A 19,311-nucleotide genomic window follows, 5' to 3' on the forward strand; every position below is an offset into this window, starting at 1 on the left:
CAGACCAGCCCTTCTGGCACCAACAATCATGCCACGTTCAAAGTCACTCAAATCACCTTTCTTCCCCATACTGATGCTTGGTTTGAACTGCAGGAGATTGTCTTGACCATGTCTACATGCCTAAATGCACTGAGTTGCCGCCATCTGATTGGCTGCTTAGAAATTAACGTGGAAATGCTGGCTATGTTGAATGAGCGAGCATAGGGAGAATAACTTCCAGTTTGAAATCAGTGCCGGTGTCCAATCAGCAAGGTCCCATGTTTCCCCACTGGTACATACCTATTCTGATAGGTTGCCATTCTGATTTTTAGTATGCTGTTGTATATATATATATATATATATATATTATTTGCTTCAAGTTAATTTGATTAATTTTCTTCTTAATATTTGTTGCTTTTTATTTGCATTTGTTTCAAATTAATGTCACTGTTCTTTTCAACAGCACCAGCGGCTGTAAGACTTTATAACCGCCACTGTTCCCAACAACCTCAATAAGTTGTAACATTCCTGCTGACTTTGCAGTTACTATCTTAGTCATTTTGGACATCTTTTCAAATATCCATTATTGTAAAAAGGTCCACAGCTGTATATTGTTTTATTCTCCTGGTGCACAGCATTCATTTTGTTAAAACACTTTACAGTACAGTATTTTAATTGTTTAATTTTTAACTCTTCACTAGTTTGTTATTCTTATACATTTTGTCTAAGGGCCACATTTGTGTGACCATTTTTTTTCTATAATGTTTTTGTTACTGTAAACACCAGAATTTCCCCATTTTGGGACAATACATGGATTTTCTATTCTAATATATTTTTTGTGGTTTTGAATATGTTGTTTTTTTATTTGTAGTTGTTTTTAAAGATTTGTTAATGTAGTTTTCACTGAATTGCCGCCTTATGTATGGATTTTGGCACTTCTGGCTTTCCATACAGTTCTACAGTTTTACGCTCCTGTGTGTAATTTCGTTTAGACAGATGCTTAAAGCCAAAAAAACCCGGATTGTGTCTGTTAGTAGGCAGCTTGTTGACTTGGTGAGTGAAACAGCGCAGCAAAGAAGAAGAGGTCGGAAGTAGAGAAGTTGCTGCGTGATTGTGACTGTCATGTGGAGGGTTCGTTTGTAACATGACTCAGAGCGTCACAGGCGGAAGGTCACGGAGCAGTAGGTCTGAACGGAAGCAGGAGTAAAGAGTCTATCCGCCATTGTGGAAATAGTAAGGGATATTCTATTTACTTTCAGACTGATAGTCGCCTGAAGCAGTTGGAAAAGACTTGTCGCCGCCAGTTTGTAGCCCGGGAAGGGGAGAAAAGAAAAAAAAAAGAAAAAAAGCGCCGCCTTGTAACGTCCACGGATTGATTGGACGAGAGGGAGAGACGAACCAGGAAAGGAGCACCGAAGTGCAGAAGCAAAGGGGGGCGGCGGCGGGAGGAGGGGGGGAGATAGAAGCCGCGGACAAACAGCGAGCAGTTTGGGTTCCTGGAGGATGTCTGCCACCACAGTCGATCAGGTTCGTGTAGTCGTGCTGTATGCTAGCTCTCAGGGCGAAATAGAAACTTTACGGACAGCACTTTGACGTTGTTCGCTCTACCCGAATCAAACAGGCTTAAAAAGTCTTTTGATATGCGGTGGTTGTTAGCCGAAAGGTAGGCCGACACTCTGCGAACCAACACCGGCTGTAGCCGGTTGCCAATGCGGCACCGTTTACTGGTTGTCAGAGCGCTTGACATCCGGTTAATAAGACTGTTAATCAAGCTGTAAAATGCTAACATCCGGGCTGCAGCCCTCACTGAGTCAAATGCTCTTTAACTGTGTTTTAAGATCCTCTGTTTTCTTTTTTGTTGTTTCAGAGAACCAAAGGACAAGGAAATAAAGGTAAGGCTTTGGTGGGAGTTTTTTTTTTCTTGCCTCTGCAGGTTATGATATACTGTGCTATTATTTGCTGACAGTGTTTGTTTTAAACTGTAGTCCAAACTGCAGCCTGGAGCATTGTTGACACAAAACAGCACAGCATACCTATGATCAAAATATAGTCATCTGGCATCATGACTGTTTGGGGAATGCAGCTTCCTGTAATTACTTATATTAGCTTTTCTTTCTCTTTATTTTATAATTCAGTTCAAAACGGATCCATGCATCAAAAAGATGGTGTGAACGATGATGACTTTGAGCCTTACATAAGCGGCCAGACAAATCAGGTAATGTGCATTTAAAATGAACAATGTTTAAATTGGAATGAAGGATCCCACAGCTAATTACACGCTCAATTATTTTTCACACCTGACCGCAAAATAACCAGTGTCCTGTTTAAATATTTTGCAACAAATTGGGAAAATCAAACTATCCAGCTTTTGAGGCTGTTGCACAGTGGTGGTTCTAGACCAAATGTAGCAGGGGGCTACCGTGTTGCATGACAGCATGAAATAAAAAACAGGGGAAGGGATTCAAATATGTTATATAATATAGTTGCATGAAGTGGAATTTCTATTCAATTAGGTTTGATTAAAATTCTATGTCTTGTTAGGTCAATATACATTTAGAATTTAGTAATTTTACATATTTTTGACTTGATTTAAGTTAAGATTTGAATTAGAACTCAAGAAAAACTGATAAACTGATAAATTCAGTATTTTTGTTTTTTGAAGAAAACATTTAGCAGATTAAAACTGGGATCATATCTCAACACCACTGAAGCTATTACCTTATTGTTTTTAAATAATAAATAAAACAGCATTTTTAAAGAAAAATTATCATTAGAATTTCTCTAAGTATTATGTCTTCATAACAGGGGCCGGGTCATGATCTACAGGGGCACTGGCCCCGTTGGCCCCTGTCTAGAACTGCCAATGCTGTTACATGCTAAATTTTTAAATTAATACTCTCCTCTATTATACATGGCTGTGACATAGTCCTTTGAGATTACTTCATGCCTTTTGGCCCAGCATTGTGAAGTGAAATGATAATCTTTGCAAATAACAAGTCAGTATTTTGTATAAGTAGCTTGATTGAATCTGCAACTCATTTGGGGCTTCTCAAACATTAATTTTTATTTAGAAATGTTGCCCATTATCCATGCAGAATAGCTTAAGCTAAGGTAGATTGGATAGATAGAATCCAGGAGTTTGAAAAAAATAGAATATTCTCAGTTGGATTTAGGTCAGTGCTACACTGGGCATCCCAAACACAGTAATACGCTTCAAACCTGGGTGTGTTTCAGTCCATTTGTTTTATTTGCTAAATTAAAATGCAGGTTGTACCAAGTTACTTTAAGATGATGTTTAAGGTACAGCAGTATGTTGAAGTAAGCCTTCCTATCATATTTGGCCTCATCCTTCCTCTCGTCACTCTTGACCAGTTTATTTATATCCTCTAATTCTGAGATGTTGATCAATAAATGGATTTTAAAGTTATGTTGAAACAGTGGTTTGTTGATATTACCAGCTCTTCTCAATAAAGGGTCAAAGTCACTTTTTTTGCCTATACAACCCCCCCCAAACATTTGATCATGATCGCATCATTTGATCCATTTTGATCATGTTTTTAATCGATGAAAATTACCATTCCTACTAAACACACACAGGTGAGAAATATTTCAGGTAAATGGACAAAAAAAAAAGGTCAGTTCTTAAACCTTTTCATTGCAATGAATGCAGATTAAACTCAACAAAATATTGCTTCCCTAGTTGTCTGACATCTGATTGCCTCTACAACATTAGTTCCTTTTTTGGTTAACACAAATGTTCATACTGTATTGTGAGTGCTATTTTATTTTTCAGCCCTTTTGAAATCAAATATTTTATTTTGCATTTTTTTTCACACTGGATCTTGGATTTTGCTTTACTTTCACAACTCCGCTGGGAGATGCTAGCTGGCTTATTCACAGTACGTCTGTGTTTATATGCTTTATTTAACAACAAATTGATCAAAAACAAAACGTAAAACTACAGAAAACATACAAAATGTATAATACTATTGCAGGATGCATAATCATCCAGAAATATATATACATATAACGTAACTATGCCCCTTTTAAATCAAGGTAAACTGAAATAAGTCATGAAATGCATCTTTGCGTTACTGAATATTCTACAAATGGTAATAAAATGCAAATTGAGATGTTAGCCTTGGTAATTTTAAATGATGCCTAATATTTCCATGTCTTTCTGTATCATGCAGAGTAACAGCTATCCACCAATGTCTGATCCTTACATGCCCAGCTATTATGCGCCATCCATCGGTTTTCCTTATTCTCTGGGAGAAGCTGCTTGGTCCACAGCTGGAGATCCACCAATGCCCTACCTTACTACTTATGGACAGATGAGCAACGGGGAACCACACTTTATCCCTGATGGCATTTTTAGCCAGCCCGGAGCCCTAGGAAACACCCCTCCATTTCTCGGGCAGCATGGCTTCAATTTTTTTCCTGGTAGTGCAGACTTTTCCACCTGGGGTACCAGTGTCTCTCAGGGTCAGTCAACTCAGAGCTCTGTCTACAGTAACAGCTATGGCTACGCACCCAGCTCATTGGGTCGGGCAATCACTGATGGACAGACGGGCTTTGGAAGTGACTCTCAGCTCAGTAAGGTCCCGATGCTGAACAGCATTGAGCAAGGTATGACAGGGCTAAAGCTGGGTACGGACATGGTGGCAGCTGTCACCAAAACCGTTGGCTCACCTTTAGGGGGCTCTGTGGGCATGAACAGCACGGCGGCCAATAATCTTCCCCCCTCTGTCAATTCATCTGCACCTAAACCCGCCACCTGGGCAGCAATTGCTAAGAAGCCGGCCAAACCCCAGCCCAAGGTGAAACCCAAAGCCAACATGGGGATTGGGGGAGGCACCGCCATTCCCCCACCTCCGATTAAGCACAATATGAACATTGGTACCTGGGATGATAAGGGCTCTTTAAACAAACCCCCATTAGCTCAGACAATGATGCCCCCACAAACTCTGGTGCAGCCTGGACTTTTAGCTCAGCCCTTATTGCAGAACCCCTTGCCCCATCAAACTCCACACCAACCCCAACATCAACACCAGCCCTTCCACCTCCAAACTATCCAGTCACCCCAACACCCTCTGTCTCATGGCCCTCCCCACCTACACCTCCCTTCCCAACCCGGTCTCCCCCAGCACCTTCATCAACAGCCACCTCAGCAGCTTGGCCCACCCCCCAACCGTTGGGTTGCCCCCAGGAACCGCGGTGAGGGCTTTGGTTTGGGGGGTGGAGTTCCACTGAGTGCCTCCCCTTGCTCCGGAGAAGTGCACCCTGTGCTGGAGAAACTCCGATCCATCAACAACTACAACCCCAAAGACTTTGACTGGAACTTGAAAAATGGACGTGTTTTCATTATCAAGAGCTACTCAGAAGATGACATCCACCGTTCAATCAAGTACTCTATCTGGTGTAGTACAGAACACGGGAACAAGCGCCTGGATAGTGCCTACCGTTCGCTGTGCAACAAGGGGCCCTTGTACTTGTTGTTCAGTGTCAATGGCAGCGGGCATTTCTGCGGCGTGGCCGAGATGCGCTCGCCAGTGGACTACAACGCCTACGCAGGAGTCTGGTCTCAGGACAAGTGGAAGGGCAAGTTTGAGGTGAAGTGGATTTTCATCAAGGATGTGCCCAACAACCAGCTGCGTCATATCCGGCTGGAGAACAATGACAACAAGCCAGTGACCAACTCTAGGGACACTCAGGAAGTGCCTCTGGAGAAGGCCAAACAAGTGCTTAAAGTTATTGCCTCCTATAAGCATACCACCTCAATCTTTGACGACTTTGCACATTACGAGAAACGTCAGGAAGAGGAGGAGGCTTTGAGGAAGGTGAGGTAAATTAGTTTCTAATGGGGAATACACATCCAGAGCGCCATGGTGCTTCTGGTTACTTTCAATTCATCCATTTGCTCTTTTAACACTCAATGGTTAGGTGTTTTAAAGTGTTGCAAGGCAGGAGCAATTAAGGACTTCAGCCTTCAGAATTTTATCAAGATGTAGTTTGTAGGCACTTTGTTATAAAAACCTCACCTAGTGTTTCTGGATTCCAGCTGGTTTTTGCTATAAGCAGTCATTTGACGTGGGGTTGTAGCATCTTGTGGCATCGTTGGTCTTTAGTAAATGGAAGTTTTTCCAAAGCCTCTCGGCAGATCGACACTTCACCATTACTCATGAGAAGGTTTAGGAAACCATGAGTCTGCATCAGCCATCTGACACTCTTAACATTGCGAAGATTCATTCAGATGACTGTTAGGGTTCCTGAAATAACCCACATTCCTAGCGTTCCCTTGTTTTTTCTTTCCTGACAAAGGCCCCCGCCATCCACAAACTCCTTATGCTTTATTAGATATTTAACAACATAAGCTCCAAGCTGGTTATACGTCCTGGAACAGTTAGAATTCTTGCATTTCTAGATGTTTTTCTGAATATATTACAAAATTCTATAATCTCACTGAGGTATCGTTCTGAAGAAAACAAAAAACGCCCTCTCAGTTTAACATTAGCAGAGGGGAAATTAAACCATCTCCCAGTAGTAGTAGTAATGCTGTAAAACAAATGGTAGTTCAGGCAATTAAAAACAGAAAATCACGATATCACCAGTAGCGTGCTTCTGCATCCATTCTAATATTCATAAAACACACACGCATACACACACACAACCCCCATCCTCTTTTCCCCAACTGCTGGTGCTCCACTGATGGTGTATTGACTTCTTGTTGCCGACCTTGTTAATATGCACTGGATTCCTCTCATAAATATTTCAAGTCAGTGTTTTCAGGCTTCTGGAAACAAACTGTCAGTTCCAAGCCAGTTTCATTGGGTGTCACACAAGCGCTTAGCAGTGCTGCCTTTGTAACCCTGACCCTCATTACATGACAGGATCGTCCCAGGTCAAGGCCTCGCCCCTCTTCACCTGACAAGGTTAATTGCAGCCTGTTGTTTGGCCCATCCTACCCAGCCTTTCAGAGATGTCTGACTTGCACAACAACACCTTCTCATAACGCCTTCCCAAGGTGTTTTTTTTCCCCCTCTTGTTCTTGGTTATGCCTTTTTTTTTTAGGAGAGATAACCTTGCTTTAGAGAATATATGGGCTTTTATTAAAAGTGAGTCATTTTTGGAAATACTTGAACTGTGCAGCGTGTGGGTATTCAAAAATAACTTGGGTTTGAAAAAGCACGTTGCCTATTAGTTTGGTGAGTAGGCTAAAAGCATTTGTGATGAAACATTCAGGTAGGTTGTATAGAACTTGAAGGGTGTAAATTGATTTGTGCTCCAGGTCTCATTTAAGCTACATTTTTCAAGGTTTTGTCCTCAGTCACAGGCCATCTGGGAATTTGGTTACAACAGGAGCCTGGATCTCCATGTTTCCCCCCCCCCCATAGAACTGATATGGATATCCTCAATGAGGGCACAGTTTGAATGAAATATGGGAGGTAAAATATGTTTCAACCTGTACTGTTCCTCGTATGACACCTTTATAGCATTCATCTTTCTATCTATAACAAGCTGTTGAATATCTGACACTGCAGGAACAGTGTGATGTTTTGTTTAGGATATCCACCTCTTTTTATCCCTGACTACGTGAGACTTTCGGCTTTGAGCAGAAAGTAGTGCCAGCATTCTGCTGACAGTGTAAACATGACCCGAGTATTTGGTTAGTGCATTCCTCTGGATCTTTAAACTCTATTTCACACTCTCTTTCTAACAAAAGGTAGTCTCTTACTTGCTTTTTTAGTTTTAGCATGTGTCAAGCATGCTTTAGGTATGTTTAGCTCTGTTGTGGATTTATTTTATTTCCACTCAGGTGTTTGTAATTAACAAGAAAACCAGAATAATTCACCTAGATACATGGGCGACATGTTAACTGCTAACGCTTTAGTGCATTTTGGGAAGTTTTTCAACGATTGGCCCACATAAAATAATGCAAAATTGGGAAGTCGAAGGAAAAGTATTTTTAGTTTGTTTTCAAAAAAAAAAAAAAAAAAAGATGGCATGCATTTGTATGGACACTCTGACACCCTTAAATAAAATCCAGCATAACCATTTCAGTTTTGAAGTCCCCTAAATGTAATTGGAGGAACGTGACTCTGAAAACACCATCCTTTTGGTTGAAAGTGGTGATCAGACTGTTTTTTTTTATTTTAAATTTAGGGGCAATTTATTCTTGTCAGCATCAAAACCCCCTCTTGTATCTCTGAAAGTCAGCTTTTGCCTATCGGGTCTTATCCATGACACCCCATGGAGTGTCCTGTAGTGACTTGTAGTGAAAGAGTGAGCATTTGATCTGCAGGTTGGGGGGTCTCCTTCTTAGGGTCTCCATAGATCAGGCCTCTAGCAGTTCATCTGTTGCTGTCAGCACCTTCAGGTGTTTGTTGTGCTCCATGCATGCATTCCTCAGTAGTTCTCGCAATGCTGCAGACTAGAGTCGGGGGAGGCCGTTGCCATGGAGGAGGCGTGCTTGCTTGGTGTCACAGTGATAACCGCACGAATGCATGGAGCTGTTTCCCAGTATCAATTTTTAGACCGTTTGAGCAGTTTTATTCTCTTCACCTTTAAATTCTTTGGATGTTGATGCTTATGAACTTTAAATTCTCCTTTAGACAAAACGAAAAACTGTTATTTCCCTTTTAGATATATAAACACAATCCTGATTTCTTATAGCTGAGGCTTAGATTGTCTTTTTAAGACAACCAGATAAATGTCCATTCCCTATATTAATGTGCTACGTGTGTGATTATATTAAAATCTTGCTGCATAAACCCGTCTGATGAAAACCCCATCTTAACCTAAGAAACAATAAAAGCAATTTGTCTGTTCAGACTAATGGTATAACTACAGCAGTCAGATGCAAAAGAAAGTGCTCCCTCAGTACTACTACTAATAAAAAATACTCTAAACAAATGAACACTGTTTGGCAGATTGGATTTTATTTCTGCTTTAGATCAGCCTAAATGAGGCACACCGGAACAGACAGACTCAGACACGTCAATGTTGAGGTAAAGTACTGTTTTTCAGTACTGAAAAGAGACTTTAAGCAAGTACAGCTCTCTGTTTGCTACTTCTTTACTTAGTGACGCATAGTTATGAAGATTTCCCTTGAAGGGATTTTAGGACTCCTAATTTGGTGATAGGCTTTATAATTTATATAGCAGCTACCTTTTAAAGTAATGTTACATTTAAGTAATATCAAACCAAACAGGTTCTTCTCAGTAAGCTGAACTGATTGAAATATGGATTTATTTCAGTAGGTAATTGAATTATTTTATTACATATGAAACCATGTCTCTGTATTTTCAGAGTTAATATTTTCAATAATATTGTTTATAATGGCTCGCATTTTAAGAACCCCAAATTTATTGTGTTAGCAAAGCTAAAGTATTTGAAGACTAATAAAATATAGCTTTAGTAATCTTTAGTACAGAAGCATTAATGCCTTTTCTAATCGTGAGAAATACTGCTGATCTGACAGATGTCTAGCAGGCAGTCTAAAGGTCACTGCTAAAGAAGTTAGGTGTTCAAAAAGCACTTAATCACGATAATGGAAAGTAGAGTGGAAGGAAAACATTAAGGAAAAGGTTGTATAAAGATTGATTATTACTGCTCCTTTAACAGAATTGTGAAGAAATGTTTTTTTTTAGGCAATTTACTAGGCGTTAAGCACAGCCTGAATCAATGTTTCTGGAGCCCCACACAGAAACACTTTTCCTCTTCTGCCCGATGTTAATGCTTAATGATTACCTTAGTTGGCAATTATTAAAAAGATGCAAATTTCATTCACTGACCCACTCTTACACGTCCACAAACATCATCTTTAATCATCATTTTATCACCAGAAACCCACCTGACAAAATGTTTAAGGACAGATGTCCTGCATTTTTCAGGTGTTTTTCTGCTCCAACACAGCTGAATTACCTCCTCAGCATGTCGTCAAAGTCTTAAAATGTCTGGCTGTGATCCTTCCCTGTGTTGAACCAGGGAAACATCCAAAGTATGCAGGACTCTGGTCACTGAGAAGTGACACTGACCACCTCTGGTTGTTCTCAGCAGGAGGATGACAGACACCAGACCCTTCAAACAGGCCAGCCGCAGGCTGCTGTTATTGCAATATAGACTCTTGGTTATGTCCTTCATGCCTCACATAATTAATCAGTATCTTTAAGCTTAATTAGCTTGCCAATATTTAAATACACACACAGTACAATACATGGACATACTTTTCACTAGACTCTCATTGATGTATCGGATATATTTTTATTGGTCTTATGTAATGATCCAGTTGCTGGGATGAAATGTTTTAAATATAGTACTATATTACATGCATGTATGTTAGGCTAGATCATACTGATGATGCTAACTGAAAATCTGTTTTCTCTGCTGTTCTTAACTGATGATCTCTGTCTTTCTCCTCATGCAGGAGCGCAGCAGGAATAAACAGTAACCTTCTAGCAAGTCCTCTGCTAGGCAACACTAACGATGAAGGACCTTAAATGAAATTAGCCTAACCCCACGGTGGAGGGCCTGTCGCGGTCTGTCCTCCCAAGACGACAATGTATCTGAAAAGCTTGAATGCGACATTAGTTGGACTCATCCTGTATCTGTTGATTGGTGCATCAGACCCCATGTTCACGAGGAAAAAGAGTGAGATCTGTCTTTTAAGCACTTTCAGTCCTTCTAAACAGCCTCTGCCAATACCCTTAACTATCTAACGCTCTTCTTTGATTATTTTTTGTTTGAGCTTCTAACCTATTAACTAGAGAAGTCATTGATTTCATTGATTTTATGTTTTTCCTCATTTGTATTATAACCTCCAATGTTTGGGATATGGTGAGCTTGATCTGGCCCTGAAGAGGTTTAATAATGTGGAAAATTACTCAATCTGGAAGAATCTCTGTCTGGTCCTTCCAGATTAAGAATAGGGAAAATAGACGGGTTTGGGAGGAAACGATTAGAAAAGAGCCACAATCATATGGTCTGTCCTACCTTTGCCCCTTTCTTTCTGTATCTTTTTTTCTGTGTATGAAAAGCTTATGATTATGCAGCTGGCCGATGAACCGCCAGCTTACGCACCTTTTTTTTTTTTTTTTTTTCTTCATGTAATTCTGTCATTCTAAAGTGCTTTTGTCTGAGGAGAAAACCTGCTGCTTTGCCAGAGTTGGCGTTGAACCTTTGGGAGATACCTCCACCGTCAGCTAATCGGCAAAGGCAACATGGGTAATGGAACCATCAACTGCAAAGATGTGATGGTTTTCTCCTATTGGTAACTCACTAGCTAAATAAAAAATGACTTATGTTTAGCGCTACTGATGTGTTTGTCTTTCTTCATATCCTCACATGGACTCTAAGCTTTACACTGCATGCTTTTTCATGGGGTATCCTGTCTTAGCTGCTTGAAATATTCAGCAGCTCTCACCCACAAGTTTCAATTTGCTAAATGCTTGTAAATAAACAAGGCTGTTAAAACCACCTCACTTTAGTGTTTTATAGGGAGAGAGGAAGGCTGGAAAGGCCAGTGTGTAAAGATATTTAATAGAATTAAAGCGGACATGACTTGCATATACGGTTGTTAAGCCCAAAGGTATTATCTATTAAAGTTATTCAAAGCCTGGGCATATTTAGGTAAATTTCTAAATTTTACTGCAATGTATCATCTGGGTGGAAGTAATAACGTTTTAACGCCTTTTAAAGTAGATTTTGGACAGTCTAGGTTTAGAAAACTTAAAAAAACATACTGTTGTCTAATTCATTAATAGGACAACTGATTCAAACTTTAATTCCACTGTTTAATCTGCCGGAAGGCAGTTAGGATCTACATAATGTAGTTTTCAAATAATGATTTTATTCCTTAAGGGAAAAAACCCTATTCTAGCTATCTTTTTCTGATGGAATGAAGTATTTCTCTGGTAAACTTAATAACTGGTTGTGTCACCCTTGTTGGTTTACAGTAACTGGCAATAAGTCTTCTCCGTTGCTTTGGGAGAAATGATGTGCCTTTCTTCTTTTCAGGATTGTTGTAACTCGGATACATTTAAAGGATTCAACATGAATTCCTTGTTTAAAGTAATGCAAAAGCTGCTTAACATGATTGATGTCCTGACTAGTCCACTCAAAAACCTTCATGTTTTTTACTTTTTCGGCAATTAGGTCTGCATTTAGGTATAGTTAGGCTTTAGAATGACTTAACTTGTCTGGCTGGTTGACTGTAGAACAAACTAAAATGAATAAACAGACGGCTCCCAAGCAGCTAGACTTTTGAAAATACGCTGATGCACAAACGGTGTGATTACTACATAACAAACAGAGGGCCCTTAATGATATGCTTTAGTCATTTCCTTTTCTATGTCTGGATTTAATTCCGACAAACACCCGAAGGTGCTGACATAAAACATTTCAATAACCAGTAAAAAGTATTTTTGAACATAGAGTATTTTTTATATATAGAGTATTTACCTTATTTAATTATACTATGTAAAGCGTTGTGTCACAAACAAATCTTGACCTACTGGTTTATGAAATGTTTGGACAAGTCTGATTTATTATTTTTTTGTTATTATCCTTTAACACAAATAGAAAATAATATAATTCAACTTTATTGTCATTACACTGTCACAAATACAAACCAACAAAATGTAGTTTCTATCAACAAGATATACGATATAACTATTTACATGTATACAGAGACTATGTATAGCATATAAGAGGCTATAAAATAAATATGGAAGCTATGTACAGATTATACAGGAAAGTTAGGATATGGATTATATATATATATATATATATATATATATAGCTACAATTGAGAAGTAAGTGGTGTTGGATCTGTAGGTTGTTCAATCATTGCATAGATCCTCAAAAAATTTACGTTAGGGCAAACTTTATCTGATCGACATTTTGAAATGACTCAGAGAGAGAATGATGATTTAGCATTACACAAAATATATGAAACAATGAAAAATAAAAGCCATTGTTGAGTGCCCTGGAAGTTACCATTTGGTGTTTGAAAAAATCATATATACATGTGGAAAAGATGCAACAGGTGGGTTTAACCAAAACTCTTCGAGCCTACAAGTGTGTATTTGCGTGCACATGACCATAACTATACTATTTTATTGTGAAAGATGGTAGCAGCAGCATGATGCTACAGGGAGGCGTTCCTCCAGCAGGGTCATGGAAGCTGCATACATTTTATATTGGTTTATCAATGTGAAAGTGAATTTCAATCAATTGCTAACAAGTCTCTTTATTTAAACTGCTGTCATAGGCCAATAGTTAACCATTAATGAAACATTTTCTAATGACACTTGTGAAAGACAATGTGCTTCTGAAAATTAAAAACAACTGAGCATAGAAGGGTTTTTCTAAATGGTATCCTTATTTTGTCTATTTAAAGTCAAAAATTTTAAATCTTAAGGACATAAACTTAGTAGCTTTTATGCGCTTTTAGACCTTATGTAATAATAGGTGTTCATTTATCTTGTCAGTGGAAGCCTGTTACTGTCTGTCCACTAGAGTGTGCCATTATATCATGTTATTCCAAATGCTTCTCTTCGTTTTCTGCCAAACCACAGAGTACAAATCGTTTTCCATGTAATGAAGCCTTCTGTCTTCTCAGCTGCCCCCTCCTCCCATTCCTACAGACACAATTATACCAGGATGAGAAGCACTTGTTGTTCTTCCACAGCTTTTTTGAAGCAATTAATACCAGATCTCCAAGCTGTGCAGTGAGAGGTGGAGGGGAGATGAAGAAAGAAAATACAAGCGGGGAGTGAGAGAAATCCTCATTTATGTGTCTCAAGGAGCAAGAAAGAGCTGTAATTATAACATAGGAGGCTTTTGGATTACGACTTTTCTCCTCCTGTGTGTTAATTTGTGCATCTGTCAGGTTTGCTTCTTTCTTTTTTCTCTGGCAGGCGCCCTTTGAAAAGACCACTCTCCTCCTGTTTTCATTTGTCTGGGAATACAAGACACAGAATAGGCAGGAACTTGGCATTTATTTGCCTTACAATGCAGTAGCAATTACTGGCTGTGTCTGTGATGCTGAGACAATTAGAGTATATACTAATTCTCTAATGTGCAAAACAGTAATTTAATTAAAGACCTCTGATGTGATGTATTTTTGACTTTGTGTATTGAAGGGATAAATATGCCACATGGTAGGGCTGTAGTTGTATGCAGATAATTTTACTCTGCATGAATTGTTGTTTTTTCGTAACATTTAGGAATCAAGGTAACTCATTAATGTTTTAAAAGTCTCAACGCCATTAAGTGTTTCAAGAAAATTCACAGTAACTTTGTTCCCTCCCTCACCCTTTCCGTAGCAGCAAAATGTCCTTTCAGAGACCGGTTTTCTGAAGTGAAGATGAAAGACGGAGCATCTTCAACATAGAAATGAAATGTCTTTGAAGTTTCAGTCACAGTGAAGACACATCAACACACTGGCTCAAGGCAAGGTGAGCTCCCAGCTCGTGGTTGGCACTTTCTCCATGTTTGGAAAGGCTTTCGCTCTCTGGGCCTTGTCACATAGTCCTCACAGAACATTAGAGAGATTGATGAGCATGCTAAATGACGGCTAGTAAGTCAGAGGAATTCTAAAGTCTTCTCGACAGACAAGCTGAGCGTTTTAGGGAACGCTTTGAGGTCTTTCACAGTCCTGATTTCATGTCAGCACAGCTTAACTTAAAAGTTTAGCTTTCACATTAATGTTTTATTTTCCCATTATGTGCTAAATAACCTGTTTTTAAATTTCATTTATTGGACATGACTGAGTAAGTATTGGGGGAGACACTCATCATATCCAGCTCAGACTAAAATAAAAAACTAGATCAAAGGTAGCTGATCAAAATATTTGGTTGAAAACACATTCAGTATTGTGGTGAGAGAACACAAAATGTTAAAATGTTGTAGATATTTATTGAGAAAGGGGGTAAACTTAAAGGTATAGTGGAGGATTTTCGCAAATATTTATACAGACCTGCCATCTCCAATGCACATGCACAACCCTGTACCCTGTAGTCTTAGATGGACTTTTTGTTGTCCAACCTCCAGCACCCCTGCCAGCTGCTGCCTTCTCTCCTCTGCTCTACTGCTTTGTCTGCCCGACATGCTCCTCTGATTATCTGCTGTGCTCCTTCCATCTCCTGTTAGAGTCCAGGCTAAATGTAGCCTCTCCATCCTGTCTGTTCTTGAAAGTACCACTGTCCTCCTCCTGGCCACCCGTAACCTCTCCCCCTCCATTCAGCACTGTTTTTCCTGGGTGAATTTATCTGATCTTTCCACATGCTCCCCTCAATCCTCCACAGTTAGCCTCTATAGCTAGTCTTTGTCAGCTGTAGCTTCTCCCCGCCTCAACGATGTTTGCCCGGCGGACTAGAGATAATACGTCATCAAATCTGCCCTATTGTCTTAGTAGAAATTTTTCTTAGTATTCATAAATCATTATAACTCAAACTATGTGTAAAACCTAAAAAAGCAAATGTTTACTCCTCCTAAAATAGAGGTGATCATCACTAGGCTCATTCTCGGATGTTTGACGTTGCCACGAGTCTATAGGCTGCAGATATGAAACTTCACAGTGATGCATTCTTGAATACACCATCTGTTGTTCACAAGCACTTCTGAGCCACATCCCTTCAGGTTTCCAGCCTTCTTTATATCTAGCAGAGGGACACTCAAATTGGGGATATGATCCTGCAGCCACACGTTATACTGCAATTCAGATATCCTGAGTCCATGTCAGGGCTTGGAGTCTTCTAACTTGTTTCTTAAAGATCTCACATTGCCCATAATGATTGGTTGAAGGAATGGCTTACATATCTTCCTCCTCTTTCTTCTCCCTGCTCGTGCTTTACATCTTTGGCACCTCTTCAAGTCAATTAAGATAACTTGCTATGGCTGCTATGGTTACGCATCATGAAAATGGTACTGGCAAAATTCCTTTTAGCTGCACCACATCCAACACCGGAGGTAAAGAAAAAAGATCACAAAAGAGGAAACTTTGAGTCACACAAAGAGGATCGGAGAGCAGTAACAGAGTTCTCGGCTCTGTTACTGGTCTGATTCCTCACACCTGCTCCACTGCAATCAGCTCTTACTGGTTCCACCTGTTTTCACCTCATATAAACCCTGTGCAGATCAGCAGCCAGTGCCAGATTGTCTCAAGCCACCCGCACAAGCATTCCAGCATTTCCTACTCTGATTGCCTGTCTTTTGCCTGACCCAATTCTGTCCTTGGACCTTCCAACCAGCCTGACTCAGTGTTGCCTTCTCGTTAAACTGACCCTGCCTGCTTATGAGTACTGGATTCCCCCTAACCCTTGTAAAATCTCTGAGCCTGCCTGTTATCAGATCTGGACCGAACCTGGACCTCTTCTCTTGGATCAACCTACCTATACTGCCGCTGGATATCTGTCTCTCTGTGTATGGACCCCGGACCTCTCTGGATAACGCCCCTGGATAACCCTCAACAAAGTGCCTTCCTGTTGGCCACATCAACACCTAACCCCCAAGCCCTGACCAAGTCGGATCCCAATACCAGCTCTCTGACTTCTAGTTGGTTCCCCAGGCTCAGTAGCCCCGCAATCAGGAGGTTTCCTGCGAGCTGCACGCCCTCAAAACCCCCGCTCTTGAGTTATTTTCAATAAAGCTTGTTTTAAACGTCACTGACCTGTGCTGGTTTGAATTCTGGGTCCAGTCCCTGTCCGTTACACATGCAACTAGTTTATGCAGTGCAATTTTAGAAGCAGGCGTTCCTTATAAGAGATGAGGCTTTGAAAGATACAGCTTATATGTTTCAGAGTAATGATTTAATATTCTGTTCTGCGTTTAGCAGGGAGACATTTAATACAAGTTTAAATTGGGAAATATATCCCTCCTTTTGAGATTCGTTAGAAGTCTGTTTGTATTACCTGCAGGCTTTTAAACTCATTTCTGGAACATTGTGATAAAAACTATCTACAATAGTCCAGCCTAGACATAATAAATGCATGAAAGACGTTTTCTGCATTATGCTGGGACAGGGTGTTCCTAACTTTGACAATAAACAGGAGTAATAAGTGAAGATCCAGTTACTGCAGTGTCATTTTTGTATCCCTGCTGTTATATGGAGCTACTGTTTGTTGCTAAAATCTAAATTATTTAAATGTCATTGTGCAAAAAAAGAAATATGTTCTTCCAAATCATTATTATAGTTCTAACTTGTTCCTCACCGAGACAGGCAAAATAATAACCAGGCTAATTTTGACCGACAGGAATACTTCAGCATTCTTACTGTGTCTCTGTTTCCATGGTTATATCATCACATGCAAAGTGAAAGTAGACACTGAACGTTTTGCACAGCACATTGAGACAGTCTACATAAAATCTGAACACAGTATATTGTTATGCACACAATGAAAAAGACCTGAGTGAATTACTCTAATGTTTTTGTTGTAAATGAGTTCATTGGGTGCTGAATAAGTCAAATAATTACTATGCAGACAACATTTTGATATCAATGGATATAGTTCACCATATAAATATATATCAAATATACATTTATATCAATAAGAGGTAATGGTTACATTTTTAGATTATTGTTATAGTGTGCAATGCCCACAGGGAGGCAGCAAATATGAAAACAAAACTCACCTTTAAACAAATGACTGATTTGAATGGTTATATGTCCTTAATTTTGGAGGCTTTATTTGTAAAAAAAAACAAAACGTGTATTTAGAGGTTGGAACTGGCAAAATCTTTATGTGCTGTTAAAATGTTTAAACAATATCAACTGCGGCTTGTTTAAGTGGAAAAATAAAGTAGACAAAGTGGTACCATCAATGTTGGGTGAATGATTTGTTTAAGACTGTAGGAGATAATAGAGTGATGGAAGTTTGGGGAATTGGTGAGAAATTCTAATGGATAAATAAAATGTAAGACTCTTAAATATGCCAAAAAAGGTTAACTTTCAACATCTGAAAATAAACTAAAGAAAATCCTTAAAGGTTTTCATTAATTTTAAGACTTGTTTGAAATTTTGAATTGTCAATAGTTGGTCATGTAAAACAGTAAAACATTTCTTTAAGCAAGAAAAAAAGGAAATTAAAAGAGAAAAATGATTTTGTAGGACTTTGACATTCCTTGACAAAATGTCCATGCTATAAGTCGTAAAAAAAGTCTCAACATCTTAAATGTAATATCTCAAGGTTGGAGCCAGGACACTTTACTATTGGCCAATGTGATTTAGATGTATTGAAAACTGTCATGTCACATTTTTTTACTCTTTCTTTCATGTCAGAGATTTACACAAAAGTGAGACAAGTTTATTTAAGTAGCACATTTCTGTAACAAGACAATTCAAAGTGATTAACAGGAAAAAAAAGAACAATAAACAGCTTGAAAAGTACATTGACGTGGCCTAAATGTAATTAATAATCAATGAACAAGATAATAAAAATTATTAATTAAAATTATAAAATGATCATAAAAAATAACTTTTTATGGTCTACCTGGAATGGGTGAAAATAGTTGAATAAACTTCTGGCTCTCAAAATGGTATCGGTGCCCTATTTACCTTTACCTGCGATACCGATACGACCATTTTAGTGCAGTATCTGTATCGGTGCAACACTGGTTAAAACTCCTTTAGATCTGCATGCATGTGTACTGGCATGAAAATAATCAATATGGCTACAGTACATGGTCCCAGTCAACCGGTTTGTGATGTCAAAAATGCTGATATAAAAAGAAACCCATTCCACAGGCTTCTACTTCTTGCAGTTCTAATCATTGAAAATATGTTGAAGAACAGGAAAAGGGATTTTAAATGTTCCCATATATTTTTTTTGATAACGTATGGTTCTAAGAAGAAAACCCAAAATGGCTTCAAGTTAATCTAGTTCCCAGTAATTGAAAATATCACTTTACAGAATGGGGGCGCGTGGCCTTGTAACTTTGACATTCAAGGCCAAGGGGTATGTGCACTAGCTGTTTTCCATCAGTGTTATTACAGAGTTCTCTCTTTGCATGATCCAATGCATTATACAGAGTGGTGCTTCCAGCGATCGCTATAAACCACTCTTCACAAATTGGTTTGTGTTTGAAAAATTAAATGCTTATGTAATTCACATAGACATCCCTCAAAGCATGGAGGAATAACACAGGACATTTGATTCAAATGTTTCTCAGCAATGAACACTTTAATCAAAGGCAAGGCAAATTTATTTGTATAGCCCACTTTAGCCTTAACACAATTCAACACAAATAGCAGTGATATGATGAAGGAAAGTATGGAGGGCAAAATAATTTAGCAGATTTCTGCCCCAAACTTACTTTCATATATTGGGGCCT

At 39.1% G+C, this 19,311-nt stretch overlaps 1 protein-coding gene across 4 annotated transcripts; it reads left to right on the top strand.

Moving 5' to 3' along the window:
• Nucleotides 1-1,008: 1,008 nt before the first annotated feature.
• On the top strand, nucleotides 1,009-11,291 carry ythdf3 (YTH N(6)-methyladenosine RNA binding protein 3). 4 transcript variants are annotated; one of them, XM_015384400.1, is made up of 5 exons: nucleotides 1,009-1,032; nucleotides 1,847-1,871; nucleotides 2,115-2,194; nucleotides 4,173-5,819; nucleotides 10,406-11,291. In XM_015384400.1, exons 3-5 carry the CDS (start codon nucleotides 2,129-2,131, stop codon nucleotides 10,427-10,429), a joined length of 1,737 nt encoding a protein of 578 aa, XP_015239886.1. In that variant the 5' UTR covers nucleotides 1,009-1,032; nucleotides 1,847-1,871; nucleotides 2,115-2,128; the 3' UTR covers nucleotides 10,430-11,291. The 4 variants fall into 4 exon arrangements, with proteins under 4 accessions (XP_015239886.1, XP_015239888.1, XP_015239887.1 ...); XM_015384402.1 differs by lacking the exon at nucleotides 1,009-1,032 and adding an exon at nucleotides 1,039-1,212; XM_015384401.1 differs by lacking the exon at nucleotides 1,009-1,032 and adding an exon at nucleotides 1,437-1,506.
• Nucleotides 11,292-19,311: the final 8,020 nt, after the last annotated feature.

This window comes from Cyprinodon variegatus, unplaced genomic scaffold (genome assembly GCF_000732505.1).
Source record: "Cyprinodon variegatus isolate N-32 unplaced genomic scaffold, C_variegatus-1.0 Scaffold311, whole genome shotgun sequence".
In the NCBI taxonomy this organism is placed as follows: domain Eukaryota; kingdom Metazoa; phylum Chordata; class Actinopteri; order Cyprinodontiformes; family Cyprinodontidae; genus Cyprinodon; species Cyprinodon variegatus.